The sequence below is a fragment of the Pelodiscus sinensis genome, chromosome 7 (genome assembly GCF_049634645.1).
Source record: "Pelodiscus sinensis isolate JC-2024 chromosome 7, ASM4963464v1, whole genome shotgun sequence".
Lineage (NCBI taxonomy): Eukaryota > Metazoa > Chordata > Testudines > Trionychidae > Pelodiscus > Pelodiscus sinensis.
Genome location: NC_134717.1, coordinates 8679917 through 8697520, shown reverse-complemented (window position 1 = coordinate 8697520; position 17604 = coordinate 8679917). Strand labels below are relative to the sequence as shown.

The following is a 17604-nucleotide window of genomic DNA, read 5'->3' as shown; positions in this document are numbered from 1 at the left end:
GCGGCATGATGAGCTGGTCCCACCAGTCCGAACTCGTCTCGTGCCTCCAAATCTGCCTGTCCCCAAAAAATTTTGGGGGCAAGGACAGAGCTCCTGCATCCCAGAGGAGGGTCTCCTCAGTGTGGTCCTTGTCCACATGGGGCAGGAGCTTCATGACAGAGCCATGAAGATGCAGCAGAAGCTGCAGTGTGGGGCCATCGCCTGCCCACGGGCAGCTCAGGCTCCATGGCCAAAAAGAGTGAAAAGCAGAAAAAAAAAAACAGAAAATAAACTGCTTTGTTGTCTGAGAAAGCAGGGCAACCAGAGCAAGCAGAGGAAGCAGGGCAGCCAGAGCGGGGCAACCAGAGAAAGCTTTGTTTCCCTCTAGGAGGTAGGCAAGCCAGAAGCAGGAGTATAGCAACGGCTGCCCAGGGGGATCCCTTTAAGCACACGTCTCTGCAAAGGGCATGCAACAGCACCTGGAAATAAAGGCTGCCCCCATGCCCTGCCAGAAGCACTTCCGGGTGCCTTCTTTTTTCGACAGAGCGTCCGGCAGTCTGGACACTCTTTTTTGAAAAAGCAGATTGATTTTTCGATCCGCATAATGTAATCTAGACGCTCTTTTTCGACAGAGGCTTTTTCAAAAGATACTGTCTAAAAAGCCTCTGTTGAAAAAGGAGTGCAGTCTAGACGTAGCCTGTGATTCTACGATTCTACCAGTCCCCCTTTCCAGAGAGGGGATAATGGAGGCCAGTGTTATCATTCTGAACCTCATCTTTTTTAGTAAGGCATTCAAGCCTCAGAGAGCCAGAATGGGGTGGGGACCTCCCTTGGATTTTGGGATAAGGAAATAATGGAGTAAATCCCATTCCCCATAACTCTTCTAGAACCAATTCCACCACCCAAAGCTACAGGAGCAACGACACCTTCTGTCTTAAAAGGTACTCATGAGACGGATCCCTGAAGAGGAACCGAGGGAGGAGGGGGAGAAGGTGCATAAAGATGCTTATGCCCCGACTAGGAGATAAAGTAATGCTGCTCCACCCCTTTCTGGCATGGTGGGATGGATACTGGGATCAGTCACAGTGGCTTACATATCTTAGCCACTGTCTTGTTTGAGGCCAATACGACTCTGGCCAGGGCTCCACTGTGAGGATGTCAACATCATTAGGTCTGTATCCTCCGTGGCCTCCTTGGCCTGGACACCCTTGTTGCTCGCCAACCTACAGACCAACTCTTGGTGAGTCCTCAAGACCATGGCAGTCATGGGCAGTGAAGGGTCAGCTAGGGCCTAATCAGGAGATGACGAGGAAAAGTCCCTGATAGGCAAGTGCTCCTGCCACTTATCCACCCATTGTGACGGGTCTCGAGCTGCCCCAATTTGCAGCCCTCTCATCCTCTGAAGGTGGTCTGACTGCTTCTGGGGGCTATGCCTGCTTTCCAATGCCAGTACCCTTAGAAGCGGCATGGTCAAGGGAGTGCCCCTGGAACAGGTGCCAGTAGAGCCTGGTCTCATAGGTATAGGGCCCTGGGCCTGTTGGTAGGCCCACGGTGTCCAGAAGGGCTACTGCATGAGCTGCTGCCATTGCTGGGGTCCATATCTGCTGCACTGTTGGACTATGGTGCTGGGAGAGGGGCCTATAATATAAGTAGTGCTGAGATCAGAACCAAGTAGACAAGGCCCTCCACTGCACCAAATCCACTCCAACTCAGATGAGTAATCGGAGGCTGACAAGGGCAGTGCCAGCAGCGATGTCAGCTCTACGAGGTCCCAAGCCGCGTCAAAAGTGTCTGGTGTTGAGGGCTGCTGGCCCTATGGCAGAGGTTGCCAACCCATTTAACAGAGAGAGACAAAACAGTGGCAGAAAAAATGCGAAGAGCCACACCAGAATTGTCACGTGGGGGCGGGAAGGGAAGCTCCCCAGAACAGAATTGTCGAGCAAAAACAAAAAAATAAAAACAAATTTTTTAAAGGAGACTGCCCTTTTAAGACGGCTACCATCTTGGGCGCCATTTTTAAAACCCCACAGCTCCGACCCGGAAAGCACAGGCATTGCCACATGGCATAGGTTTCAAGCACTTAGTACAGGGCTTGAAGCCATGCAGCCCAGACGTTCCTCCCCCCCAGGAGGGGAGACAAAGTGAGAATTCCCACTGTGACTACGCTAACTACTTACTAACTACTGTAAACACTGAGAACTACCAAACACCAACAAGAACTATCTACAAAATGAACTGAGGGTGGACTTGAAAACCAAGCCAAGAGCATTCCAACAACCATCATGGGTGGTAAGAAGGAACTCAGGAGATGGAGGTCCAGCAGCGGTATATATGCACTTATATAGCGGCGCCATTGCAGGGGGTTCCCTGGCTAGCCTAACGGGTACCACTAAGGGAAAAAAACTTCCAATATTTGTGGACACATCCAAAAGATTGTCTGATTAGAGACAAATTTGGAGACTGGCTAAAATACTTAGCTATTCGTACTGTAACTACAAATTTACTCTTTTTAAAATGTAAAGTATGTTGATTTAATATTTTCAAGAGCAGTGCAATACTTTTACAAGTGCCTACTCTCATTTGGAGCAACTGCTGAGATTTACCTCAAGGTCCTTTTCACCAGTGACAACTTCTCTAAAGAACATGACCAAGTAAAGCTTAGGTCATTTTTTAAATTATTCAATTAACCTGGTAGTCTCTGAAGTGTTTCCCTGAAACCTTTAGTATTTTTCCACCTTCCACCTGCTACTCTGATGAATCTGCCTTGTGGTCACTGCCCTTACACATAAAAAAGGGCAGAACTCATTTGAAATCTAGCCAAAAATAAAGGGGTCACTGCTATTAGGTAATAAATGACCCTCATATCAGCTTAGCCTTTTGTGCCTCACAATTGCAGCACTATCTGAGGCAGTGATTCCCAACCTTTTTCCCATGGAGGAACCCCTAGAATAATTTTTCATATCCCGAGGAACCCCTACCTATGAAAATGTTTGCTTGGCAATATTTCCAGGGATATTTGGAATTGTTCATGGTATTTCAAAATTTTTATTTATTTATTCCACGATTTCTTGTGGAACCCCTGACAATAGTCTGCGGAACCCCAGGTTTCCACGGAACGCCAGTTGGGAAACACTGATCTGAAGTTTAGAAATGCAGAACAGAATCAGATTCTCACGTCACAAAGCAGATGCAGTTCTGTCCCCACTAGGAGGCCTAAGAACAACAGGAAAAACTTAAAAAACAACAAATAGTCTTGCAGAACCTTAGAGACTAACAAAATATGTAGATGGCATCATGAGCAGAACCCACTTCCATCTGAAGAAGTGGGTTGTGCCCACAAAAACCCATATCATCGACGTTTTGTTAGTCTCAAAGGTGTTGCAAGACTTTTTGTTTTAAAATTTTGCCAGTTACAGACTAATTCGGCTACCTCTCTGAAGCTTAAGACTAACAGGTTTACCTTTGTCTCTACAGTCATTCATTATACCATACCATAGATAAAGAAGAAAAGTAAAAGCCTAGGCCAAGTTCACCAGCTTATTATTCGAGATTAATGAGCAAGAGCAAGTAATGGAAAAAAGGAAGATATAAGTCATGTACAGTAAGAGCCAAGGGAATTGCAGTCAGAGACAAGAGCGCCTCAACAGTAAATGTCTTCCTCCTGACAGTTCTTTCAGCAACACTGGATAGATCCACCAAAGCACTTGAAACATGAATGGAGAACAAGAACAATCAACCAACTAATGGGCAGGAAATGCTACACTGAGTACAGAGCTGTATATCTTTTCCTGAAGCGTGGATTTCTAATGCCTCATGGAAGCAATGTGAGCACTGTGCCACAATGACCTGTAAATATTGACGTAAAGAGATGCCCCTGCACAGCCTGAGAAATGGGCACTTTGCTGGTTGGATAGGCTCTAAATGGGAAAAGGAAAGTTTTATATTCAGAGGTATACTTTTTTTTGGTGAAAGGTATATCTGCTTTTGAAAAGGTATATCTAGATTTGAAAAGCCCTAATCCTGTACTAAATTGCGAGGCAATAAGGAAATAATCTTCAATATTATTTGAATATTCAATGAATGGCTAACAGCTTTGGTTAGAGCCAACAGCAAAGCAAACTTCTCCATGCAATTCTGGTAATACAACTTGATTTTGATATGAACTTTCCTGCTATTTCAGGCATGCTATGATAATTCAGTGAGCTCTCAATGCAAGAAACTCTCACTATAATTAAACAGAGACAGGAAAGGGAATGGTTCAGAGAAAGGCTATAAAGTAGATGTACACTTACAACTTTATCCATCAGTACACAAAATATTCTTTGGAAAAATAAGCTTTTGCCATGTCACCAATACTAAGTCAATAACTCTTGTACTATATCCAAATTCTCAAAGCAAGAGCTTCATCATGGCTATGCCAAAGAAATAGGTGTTAAGAGGCTCAAGTTCCATTCTTAGGTGCCCCTATGTTAGAGTGTGTCTGTGAGTCCATGTGCCTGCAAGTCAGTCTGTTCAAGATTTGCTCCTAAATGGTAAGAGCTATGAACACCAAATTTGGTATGCAGCTTCCTCTTATAGCAGCTAAAAGCAAGGTAATGATTTGGCTGTGCCAGAAAAACAGGAAGCTCTGAGAAAGGGACTGTTTTCCAAAACATGGAAAGGGACAAGCAGAGAAGAGGGACGCATTATTCACAATGACCACTGTGGACAGCGAGCGCAGGGGACAGCTATACTTCAGAGTGACCAATGTGGGGAGCCACACTAATAAGTCACTGGTTAGCTGCGGACACACAGCAGGTAAGTGGCCTCTCTGCCCCAAATAACAGGGGGAGAGTTTCCTACCTCTCAACCATCACCCAGGAGACCTGCTCACTCCCTGAGGAGAGGCCAAGAACCATGTCCAGACCCCCCCGGACGAGAGGCCAGGGCCTGGAACCATAACCTGGCCCTGGAGAGGTCGCAGATCAGCTACAGGACTAGAGGAGGCAGGCTGGAACCAGCCCTTAGAGCCTCTCTTTCCCCCAACCAATTACATGGCTGGAGGGAGCAGGTGCAGTCCAGGGACAGCTTTTGGAGACTCCCAACCCCTTCCCCTCCCCCCTTCCTCGATTAGCTGCAAGGCCCAAGGCCCTGCCCTGACTCCTGCACCCCTCACACCCATAAACCCCTGTACTGAGCCCCTCAATGACCCAAGCTAGTACAGTTATATAGTTGCTAAGCATTATTGTTACACAGTATGACACAGTATGGGACAGATTCTCTCCCATATCTGAGCTCCACAGGATATAGAAGAGTGGGTATGGGACCATTAGGGATCAAGTTACAGCTTTCTTATTCTGTGGACTACAAGATCTCATCCCAGTCCCTTTCCTATCCAGTCCTGGGTGACAGTGTCTTAAGCCAACTCTGCAAGCTTTTAACTAGCTGACAGTTTCCCCACAACCAGTGGAATTTTTTGCTGGGCAAATTATATCCTGGATTAGGGATGTTAAATTTCAATTAATCAGCTAATCGAGAAGTCAGTGGAATTTCCATCAACTACTCAATTAGTTGATAAGGGGAAGTTGGAGCGCTCGCTATCCTGGCTGCACCTCTACCTTTTAAATGTAGTAAGAGCTGCCCATGGCTTTTACTAGATTTAAAAGGAAGAAGAGCAATGGGGAACCCTGGGCAAGCAGGGACTCAGGCAGACCTCGCTCGCCCTGGTTCTGACTGTTGTGCTTCTGCCTTTGAAATGTAGCAAGGGTCATGCAGGGCTCTTGCTACATTTCAAAGGCAGAAGCGCAGAAGTCGGGACCCAGCCAAGTGGAGACTGCTTTAGTCCCCACTCACGGAGTTTCCCTGCCCCCCTGTGGAGATGGTGCTGGGGGAAAATTGGCTTTTAAGTTGGTTCCCCCGGCATTGGCTCCTCCTTGCTGCCTCTCTCTGATAAAGGCAGCAAGGGACGGGGGGAAGGGGAGGGGACAGAGGAGAAGCAACTAGTTGGGAGTCACTACTAGATTACCCAAGAAGCATATGCTTATCGAGTGATCGAGTAGTCACTTACATCCCTATCTGAATCCATCTTCCTTTCACTGCATGAGTGGTATAAAGGAGTTATACCTCAAAATAGAAATCTCACCCACCTAGAATACCTCATTAACATAACATATGCAATCAAACAGAAAAATCAAGCTGTGTGTTTAAAGTATGCTGAATAAAGTAAAAACTTACAGTGGCCTTATGAAATGTTGCCCACACAGGAAATTCAGAAGATGCACTACAATATTTCTGCACCCATGACAATACCACTCATAAGTCTGAAGGAGGGATGCTCCTAGAAACCTTTTCCAGTTCAGGAGTTCTGGAGTTTTTCAGACAATGGAATGGGTGGGTTGGTCTGTTCTGAAAACAGGGATGCACCCTTCAAGAGAAGATCCTGGACTGACTGCTTGACTTTCAGTGGTAATCCTAATCAGTGTTTCCTGTGAATTGTGTGCTTGTGTACTAGAGTACGTCTAGACTACAGGCTTTTGTCGACAGAGGCTCTGTTGACAGATACTGTCAACAAAGCTTCTGTTGACAAAGAGCATCTAGACTACATCCAGTTCTGTCAACAAAGCAAGCCGCTCTGTCGACATGAGGAGTGTAGACGCAAAGGACAGCATAGATGCAATAACACCTTCTGTCAACAGAACTCTGTTGACAAAAGGTGTTATTCCTTGTAGAATGAGGCTTACCTCCGTCGACAAAACTGCTGAGTTCTGTGGACATTATGTTGACAGAACTCGGCAGTAGTGTAGATGCAGGTATAGTTTTGACAACAAAAGTCCACTTTTGTTGAACAAACCTTGTAGTCTAGACACTCCCCTAGAGTCCCAAAAGTTGTAGTTGTACCTTCCCAAAAAGACACGTTTGTTGGAATGCAAAACTGTAACCCATTCACTGAATAAATCTTCTTACTGAACAGGTCTAGCTTCTTAAAGTCCTTTTGCTCTGGAGTCATACATAACTACTCATATCTGACTCTCTCATGCGCCGCAGTAAGCACCAAAGACCTAGCAGAAGGGTAGGAGTACAGATATTCAGACTCATTGGCCAGTACATAATTTTTTTTCTTTGCTTTCTTTGAGGAGAGGCTAGGATGGGATCAGCCACAATGCTCTGACCAGACCCGTAAGAGTCTCATTGAGAGGTATGGCCACTTTTGATGGGGCAGCCATGGCCAATATATCAATGGTTCTGCCACGTCTTTAAAGAAAACAATTTGCCATGAACAGGATTAGAGTAAGTTTCTTAGGGCAGCTACTGAATTATCCAGCTGTGCTGATGAAACCATCACAAGGAAAAGCATGGGTAAATAAAGCAAATATTTTACAGTGTTCATTTTCATACATTACTATTATCAGTTAATTGTTGCTTCTGAGTGATAACTATTAATAAATTTATAAAGAACAGCATTAAGTACTTTTTGGTTAAGGCGGCAAAATCTAGTGTGATTTTATTCCACAATTATATTCTTAAATAATTATTTAACAAATCACTTTTGAAAGACTTACACATTTAAGCTCTAAGGGTACGTCTACACTAGCTCGTTAGTTTGAGCTAGGTTGGGTAATGAGGGCAAGCGAAGTTGCAAATTAAGCCCAGGATTTAAATATCCCAGGCTTCATTTGCATGTTCCCGGGTGCTGCCATTTTTAAATCCCCCTTAGTCGGAACTCCGTGCCCATGGCTATACGCGGCACGGAATAGGGTAGTTCGAATTAAAGATCCTAATTCAAACCACCGTTATTTCTCATTCCGCGTGGAGTAATGGTAGTTCAAATTAGGATCTTTAATTTGAACTACCTACTCTGTGCCGCGTGTAACCGCGGGCACGGAGTTTGGACTAAGGGGAATTTAAAAATGGTGGCACCCAGGAACATGCAAATGAAGCCCGGGATATTTAAATCCCGGGCTTCATTTGCAACTCCGCTTGCCCTCATTATCCTACCTAGCTCGAACTAACGAACTAGTGTAGACGTACCCTTAAGTGAGTACTGATTTAACATAAAAGTTAAACATTAAATGTAGAGAGATTGTTGTATTTCCACTATCATTGTTAAAGAGAAACATGAATTGGTAGGGAGAGGGGTTTTTTTCAACAAAACAAGCAGAGTTTTGAAGTTCTGCATTAAAACACAAAGTCCTAGTGGAAGATATTTCTCCTGGGAAATCAGAACACATGAAAAGCTAGACCAGATACTCTATTTGGAATGGATCTGTGTCTGCATTCAGAGACATAGCTCAATTGGTTACCCTACACGTGTGACAAAGGGAACAGAATTTAGCTTCTTCTATAACAGTGGTTTTCAAACTTTGTTCCTGGTTAAAGAAAACTGCTGATGCCTTCAACCCAACTGATCAGGGGATGAGGGGTTTGGACTGTTGAAGAGGGCTATAAACTGAAGCAGTGCATGGGGGAGGGCAGGAGAGGCTTAGGGCTCTTAGCTAAGGGTACAGGCTCTGGGGTGAGGCTGTGTTTGGGGGACAGGAAAAGGCTCTGGGTATGAGCAAGGGGTTAGGGCACTGGACCGGGAATTAGGCATTTGTGGTGCAGGAAGTAGCTCCAGGTTTGGGGAGGGGCTCAGTGCTGGAGCAGGGAGTGGGGCATGGGCTTAGCTCAGGCATTTCCTGGTCAGCAGCGTAGCAGAGATGCTAACGCAGACTTCTGACCAGTCCTGGAACCATAGACTACTGCGTCTGGAGAGCAGCCAGCAGCAGGTCCACCTTCTAGATAAAGGTGCACAAGTGGCTCTGTGAGCCATCTCACCCATTCAATTGGCGTGTGGAGTTCATGCTCAAGGTGGGGCTAGCGCGCAGAAACCCAGGGCTCCTCTGCCTAGGAGCTGGACTTACTGGCACTTTTGGAGCGCAGCATAATGTCAGATCAGGTACGGACAAGTGTTTTTTAAAGTGTGGGTTGTGACCGAGATTTAGCTGGCTACCGGGATCCTTGGTGCTTTACATTCTGTGACCCTGTGCTGGATCATGAAACAGAGTTTGAAAACCACTACCCTTGAACACAGAATTGTACCACTTGAGAAACCGGACAAAAGCTCTTTAAGCTATCAACAGTTTTATCATCTGCAAGCAAGCCACTAGAGCAGTGGTTTTCAAAGTTGGCTTGTGGACCTGCCTAGGTAAACACTGCCTTGTGGATCGGCCTGGGCCCACAACACTTAGACAAAGCACCCACAGCCACAGAGCCTCCCAGCTCCTATTTGTTGCAGTTTGCTGTTTCCAGTCAAGGGAAGCTGTGGGATGCTATGTGGCCCAAGTCACCGCTTCCTGTAGCTCTGCTTGGCTGGAAACGGCAAACCGCAGCCAATGGGGGTTGTGAGGGTCCATGGCTACAGATACTCACATAAAGTGTTGCAGGCCCACTACCCAAAATTTGAAAACCACTGCACTGGAGGGTGGTAGCTCACACTTTACACACAATAAAAGTAATTTAGTTTTAAGATACCTGCATATAACACAGCCTCAATGCGGTCCTTGATGTGCTCAGAATTACTTTCTGATGCAAGTGGAAGATGAGATGTACCATTTGGAGATGGAACCACCAGAGGTCCTACTAAAAATGCACATGCTGCACCAAGATAATTAAGCAATGATGCAATAGCTGTTGCAGTAGCACGTTCATCCGGAGAAAACCAGGTAGTGGAGAGAAATGGAGCAGCATTCATTACAGTTGGACCTGCCAATCCATTTAACAGCTGCCCTCCATGAATCAATCTAGAAAGGAGAAAAGAATATGCAGACATTTACAAAGTAATTACTTAACCATTATGTAAGATATAGAATGTGCCAATATGTGTTACTCCACAGAAGGGATGCCGAAATCATTAGCAGAAAAGGAATATTCTATACTAAGAGAAGCAGGGCTACATTCATGAAGAATACAGAAGCTACTTTGTACTTATTAGCATTGAAGTGAATGGAGAAGTTAAATGTTCTCTTCAAAGAAGGAACGGTGAAGAGAATAAGAATGGGAGACTGTTTTGGAGAAAGGATAACATGATGGGGTATGAAGGAAGAAAGAGTCTTAGTGACAGTCAAGCTCCAAAATGTTAACCCTAACTCCATGTGTGTTATGCAGGCATGAGTCCCACAGAGTTTTAAACCCTTTAGTGGGTTTTAATTTTGGATCTCTCTCAAAGCCCCTTTGCATGTTTTCAGTACAATATACATTTCCACACTACAGCTTTACTCTAAAAGGCAGGTAAGATTTGGCCCTTAGTTGTTCTGACTCAGAATCATCTTATTCTACTATTTAGAACAGTGAAGTAGCAAAATACAAATTCCCTTTCATTTCCCCCATCCTCTGGTACACTCTCACCTCAGTTTAACAGATAAAGACTGGAAATAACAAAAAGGAGGCGGTAGTCCTATAGACACTGACCATACACAGAGAGCATGGGCACAGTCAGCATACACGGAGGAGTTTTTGAGGTCACTTGTAAACATGGAATTCAAGCCAAAAACCTTCCATTTTCACTTTTACAAATGTAATCAGACTTAAGATGCTAAGACCTTTTAGAATTTATAAAATACCTGAGATCTAAAAATCAGCCAGAGTCAAGCTAGTTATAGCAAACCACTCAAAATCATTTTTAATCTCCAAATGGGATACACCCTTTGTACTTTCAGATGAGAGCAAAGGTGATTTAAAGATTCATTTTGAGGAGTTTTTTAAAACATGAAACGTGAACCCTCTGTTACTTCTGCAAGAAGTCATAAGACACAAAGACATGGTCTAAAAATGGGAAACACAAGCCAAGCTAAATCAGGAGTTAGGCAACACTTCAAGCCACAAATGGCGAAATGTCAGTTTGTGGCATGAGCTTTAAAATGTACAAAGGAAAAAAAATCTCAGTGAAATGTCACTAGACAAAAATCTATTGAAACAGATGTCAATAGAAATGTCACTCATTTAGCAATAATTTCAATCCAAACTAGAAATGTATGAAAAATAATTCAGAGCACACAAAAAAATAAAAAACACACCGCCACATATTCAAAGGAAATATTTTACTGACACTGTACATGGGAGTTAAATTATATTAACTATTAAATAAAAGTAAACATATCTTCTATAAAAACTAACTATTAGAAGTGTTATCCTTTCTTTGTAATATAGAACTGAAGCTATACTATTTCATGCTGTGATTTAACAGATATCACAGGTTAAACAAGATCAAGCAAGTTCAATTCTTAGATTGGAGGTTCCGAGATAATTCCAAATAGTTATTGGCCTTCCATAACTGTTGCTCATGTTGCAGCCCTGCAAATGTCTTGGATTGGAATTTGGGCCAGAAATGCTACTGAAGAGTCCTGAACTCTCGTGGAATGAGCACTCAAGATGGCAGACAGTGGAATATTTGCTTGCATATAGCATGCCTGAACACAGGAAGTCATGGAGGATGATTGTGATGGTGCACCATGGCCCCACACTTTAAAAACCCCCCACGCTGGCCTGTGAAGGAGCGCCACAGCCCTGCACTTTAAACCCCCCCACGCTGGCCCGGTATGGAGGGCAGTGAGTGGGGGTACGTGCATGCGCGGCATACTCAGATGCCGCCAAACCGGTGGGAGGGAGAGAGGTAAGGCGGCATGCCAGATCTGGAGGGGGAGCGGTGAGTGAGTGAGTGAGTGCAGGCACAGTGTGTCCGCAGGCTGCCAATCAGCGGAGGGGGAGGATGTCCAGAGTGACATGGGCCTTACCCGACGTCGTAAGAGGGAGGAAGAGGAAAGGGGCAGGGGGTCACCTGACGGGAGCGCTGGAGCTTTAAGTAAGGAGACGGGAGTGAAAAGGGGTAGGTGAGGCCCAAAACCTAGGAAAGGGGGGAGAGGAAGCAGCCCAGGGCAGGGCATACGTAGAGCCACCACAGCACTAGGGATGGCGATGTGGCCCAATGAAAATTTAACTCCATTGCCTTCCCCTTACCCACCTTTCTTCTGCACCAGTAAGCACTCTCTCTCAGAGCAATGCTTTTTTATATTTTTTCCTCAGCACTAGAGATGGCAAACGATGCCAGGATATGCATGGTACCAGAGGACCACTTCGCACCAAGACCAAAGTGCTCAGTGCCGAATCCAAGTCTTAGCTCCATAGCTGGTTTAAGAGCAGCTTCTATTAGTAACGCCCTCAGTCTTGTCTCTCTTTCTTCACATGTTGCTTAAAAGAACTGCTAAAGCTGACAGCGCTTTCTTATGTGAGCCTCCTAAACACTCCACACAGGTGGAGTATGGGTCACTCGCAGGCACAGTCTTGCACAGAAGATATAAAGTTTGAAGCTAGTCTCAGGGATGAAGGGAGTCCTTCAACAATCAAAGAGGGGTTCCAGCTATCTCTATTAATATTATTTACAATATTTACATTATATTTATAAATATTAAAACTATGCTAAAATTAAAACTAGGATACAGAGATAAAACCACTGAAAAACTCCTTGCCAAAGTGAAGAGTTGTTCTAGCTACCATGAGGAGAGGTAAGGAACCAAAAAAGGGTGAAGGGCAAATGGTACCACCACGCACAGAAGCATGTAGCACTAAAGAGTGCGAGAGCTGGTCAAAGGGATAGGGCTGAGGGAAAAATATCAGGCAACAGTGCATGCAGCACACATGCACCTGTGGAATGGATATGATCAAGCTTGTGATTCAGCAGAGAGCTTAAATCAGTACTGAAATAATGCTCCAGAATGGCTTAAGTAGTAACGTGCTGTCTTTGAGAAAGTTGCAAAATTAAGACCTGTTATCTTTAGATTATGTATAATTATATCAATTACTTCAGAACTTCCAGTTACCACTTGGAGGACTGATAGGTTCTTGTCCCAGGATCAGGCACAGTATTTAAATTATTCCATAGTTGGGAACCCTGATATGCATAGTTTGCAACACTCACGCTATAGGAATTCTTGTATATTTACAAATATACTTTAACACATTTAGCACAGTCACAAACACCCAAACTTAACAGGATAGATACGGAATATACATCTACTCTTTCATAAATTCACTCAATTCCTTGTAGAATAACATGAGGCATTAATCATCATCTTCCTCATTACCATCATCTTCTCCACCATCACTAGGGGCCATCATTCTGGCATCTCCCAAGGACTACATCTCCTTCTCCGACTGACCCTAGGCTGGGATGTCACTTTTGTAAAACTTTATGCTGATGTCATGTGTGATGAATATTCAGTAGATGTATCCCTTTCTCTATAATTGCATTTTCTCACCTTATTAATGGTGAATATTTTTTTACTATAGATCAGTGTAACTTATTATATACATCAATTTGTTACTCTGGCCCCTTTCGTAGTTATGTCCTAATTGGTTATTCGGTCTGGTCTCAACCTATTTCAGGTTTTTCCAAGTTGTGGAGTACCTGTTAAGTTTGAGGGGAATACTTGGAAGCCACTATGCCATTAAAGATTGCTTTATCTCAACCCTATCCAGGTGAAAGGTCCTAAATACATGCATGGTGACTCTCTTGTCTAGGTGAAAGGGGTCAGACATATATAAGCCCACTATGTTATCCGGCTGAAAATCCCAGGCACAGATATACTAATTTTGTCTTAGCTCAACATGCAGGTTGGTCCTTTGTGTTACAGCCAAGCTACTTTAATATAAACTATTGTAACCTATTATAATAAACATATAATCAAGCCATAAGGAAATAAGAAATCTATAAGAAAAATATATGTCTCAGGAAGCTAACAAGTTAGCACTATATGCTACAAACATATTTTTGACTATATATCAGTGGTTCACAAACTTTTGTACTGGTGAATCCTTTCATGCAGCAAGCCTAAGTGCAATCCCCCTTTATAAATTAAAAACACTTTATCATTATATATGTTAGAGGCAAACTGGAATAAGAGTTGCAGTATGACAGCTTACAACTCTCGGTGTAATAACCTCACGACCACCGGGTGGAATCATGATTCCCCATTTGAGAACTCTTATAGTACAGGCAGTCCCCGGGTTACATGGATCCGACTTACATCGGATCCCTACTTACAAACGGGGTGAGGCAACCCTGCACTAGCTGCTTCCCCCCAGCAGACCAGGGAAACGCGGAGCGGCTTTTCTCAGCAGACACCTCAGCTTGAGAATAAAGGACTGAGGGAAGTGAGATGTGGGAGAATAAAACTGAGCTCTGGAGAAATGTTTGGCTAGAGTTTCCCCTACAATATGTACCAGTTCCGACTTACATACAAATTCAACTTAAGAACAAACCTACAGTCCCTATCTTGTACGTAACCCGGGGACTGCCTGTACATCATACCTGCTCTATTTGCCTCTTAGTCTTCTATAAAACCTGGTGTTATCCATTGTACACAGCCTATTTCTTTTAAATATTTGCATATTTTTTTCAAATAACAATATTTTAGGTTTTTAAATTTCAAACTTTATTCTCTCAACTATTTCAGCTTCCTGAGTATTGCCTGCTTCTAATGTCTCTGCATGTGTTTGCATTGTTAGTTTCATGTTATCCTTCATTCATAAACTTGTTTGAATTAACTTACTTTTCAAGGGAAAGAGATCTTCTTTGTTCCTCTACATATCTCTAGCTTATCTCCAAAAGGAGACGGAAAAGATATTCAAAATATGATCCAATACATTCAGTAGTTATCTAGTAATATACACTAGGAGACAAATATATAGCAGCTGACAGAGAAATATGAACACAATAGTATCAGGGCTTTTGCTGTTTTGCTAGTCATTAACTAGATTTCAGTCTAAAAGACTATCAAGATCTATTTCCGACAGACCATCACCAGCACTAGAAAATTGCTCTAAGATTAGAAGCATTTGTTCCTATTTTTTCCCCATTTTCTTCTGGTTTTTGTTATCCAAAAGGAGCAAAGAGCAACCCCATTTTTTTCTCCACAGCCTTACACTGTAATTTAAGTTTGATTCTGTAATACAAGAAAGGCAAGGACTGTAAAAGAATTTTAGTTGAGTTCTAAACCCTATTCAAAACATTTTTAAGACCTGACACACTAACTGCTGAATTTTAATTGATCCTGTGTTTATCTCTGTTCTGCTCTCAGATTTTCTACATTAACTAGATTAATACTGGGAAAGTATTTTCAGGTACCAAGCAATGCAGCAAGTATTGAGCCCAAATAACAGAAAATACCCAAGAGTGTGAGGCTTTTCATCAATAATACACAAAAAATTACAAAAGGGAAATCCTTATAATGGAAGTGAGTGCATACTAGTGTGGATTAAAAAACACTAGATTTTTTTTATTTAAATGAGAATTCTTTTATAAAATGCTTTTTGAGGAAAAAAGCTCTCAGGTTTTAATTAAGGTACATTATAGCTCAAAAATATCTCACCATGGAATACAGATTATAAATACTAATTCTATAGTATGAGACAATACTGTAATTACTCGCTTAACACGTTTTCGCGACAGCACGATTTTTTTGGGGAACGTTTTTTGAACAACATGACCATCCCCAAAATAACACGGTTTCCCCAGCCGGCCGGTCATCGGCAGTTGCGTGGGGCTTCCCCCGCCTCCTTTCAAAGCGGCAGGGGGGTTGCTGCTCACCGAGCCGTTCCCCGGAGACCCCCTCTCGCCGGACGCCTTGCTCCCTCTCCTTCGACCCAGCTTGCAGGCCGGCGGCTGGGTTTCCCCATTCCCCACCGCTTGAAACCCCCACCTTTTCCATTATTTTCAATGGGAAAATTGACTCCACATAACACGTTTTCACTTAACACGATCATTTTCTGCAATGCGTCTACCGTGTTAAATGAGGAATTACTGTATATTTTTAAAATGTTGCAAAACCGTTCCAATAGTACAGGGATTAGGGGTCCAATTTTCCAGAGTCTTCGGTCTAGATAATTTAGGTTAATCTCTCTTTCTACCAATGGACTCAGTGCTCAGTCTAGAACAGTGTTTCCCAATTTTATTTGGCCATGGAACCCTTTTCAGTTTTTCAAGGAACCCCTAGGTTTGTCAAGCACACGTGCGCGCGCACGCACACACACACGGAGGGGGACCCACCAATGCATGAAAATCACATTCCTTTTCCAAGACCCCACCCCTTTGAGGCACCATCCTCTCTGTTCCCCTCCTCTCCCTAGCCCTAGCCCTTATATGCTCTTGCTTCCCTCTTGCTATCCCTAGCCCTTATACACTCTCTCTAGGTAGAGACAGGAGATGTGGGCTCTGGGGTGGGAATGGGGATTTGGGTGTAGGAAGGGGTGAGACGTGCAAGCTCTGGGAGGGAATTTGGATGCAGAAGGGGATGCTGACTTGGGGAGGAGGCTCCAGGCTGGGAAGTGTTAGGCTCAGGTGGAAGGTTGGGGTGCTGAGCAAGTCACAGGCTTGTGGATGTGAGGGTGCAGGAGTTTGGGTTGGATATGTGAGGGACTCAGGACAAGGAGGCTGTGAGTATGATGGGCTCAGGACACAGATTTGTGATGTGAGGATAGTGCTGGAGTGTTGTGACAAAAGACTAAAGATGTGGGGATACAGGAGTTTGGGGATGTAAGAGGCTCAGGACACAGGGTTCCAGTGTAGAACAGGCTCAGATTTGGGGTGGCACAGGAGTGTTATGATGCTGCAGTGAGATGGGGATTTGGCCTTGGGGGCATTTTTGCTAGGCTTCATTTTTAAATAAAATATGTCAAACTCGAAAGGTTTTAGTATTGTCAATTTATGGGAGGGGCAGGGAACCTGTTTTGAGTCAAGGGTCACTGACCCACAGAAAAGTCAGCTGGGGCCACACAAGTGAGATGCAAAAAACCCCTCCAAAACCGCCAAATCTCACTAATGTGGTCTCAACTGTGCTGGTGGGGGCAGGAGACAGGGTGCTAGTGGGTGCTGGGGCCGGGGAGAAGGTGGTGCTGGGGACAGTGCTGGTGAGGGCAGGGGACAGGGTACTCGTGGGGGGTCTGGGCAGGGGACGGGGCAGCTGGGACCAGTACCTAGCAATCCTGCAGCACCTTTGAGTTCCAGGACATGTGCAACTGCACTTCCCCTCCCCTGAACAGCAGGGGCTTTACTTCCACGATGTCGTTCTGCTGGGAGGGGGGGGAGTCCCAGGGCAAAGACCTCTGCCTGCACAGCTGGAGTTGCGCAGACCCGGGTTTCCTGACCTTCCCCTCCCCTCATCGCGCAGAAAGGCCGTGGAACTAAGTTACTGGGTGCCATAGCCACAGCTGTTCAGGCAGCGCGCACCAGCTCCTTTGGGGAGGGGAAATGCTTCCCTCCCCGCTATGGGTCACATGGTGTCACCCTTGTCCTGCACCCCCAAAGTGTGCTGGCTGGGAGCAACTGTTCCCCTCTGCCCCTGCCTCGCTATACCTCTGCGTCGCCAGGGACGAAGGGGAAAGTGTGCTGCTTCTTTAAGAAGCTGGCTAGCCAGTGCTCTCTCTTTCAGAGGGGGGCGGGGGAGTGCCGGCTCCTCGCGGAACCCCTACTTTCACTTCGCAGAACCCCAGGGTTCCATGAAGCACCAATTGAGAAACACTTGTCTAGAAGATACCATCAAGTGCTTAGTTTTGCAGTTCTCAAACTGTGGATTTGTGTCTCCAGAGATGACATGCTTGTTGACAGCAAAAATGTTT

General features: G+C 44.5%; 1 protein-coding gene across 1 annotated transcript in view; it reads right to left on the bottom strand.

Moving 5' to 3' along the window:
- SLC49A4 (solute carrier family 49 member 4) overlaps positions 1 to 17604 on the bottom strand; it is a 124477-nt gene that overhangs the window by 67111 nt on the left and 39762 nt on the right. Inside the window, exon 3 of the mRNA XM_075933110.1 lies at positions 9469 to 9737. Within this exon, the coding sequence (XP_075789225.1) occupies positions 9469 to 9737 (269 nt within the window). The remainder of the gene's footprint in view (positions 1 to 9468; positions 9738 to 17604) is intronic.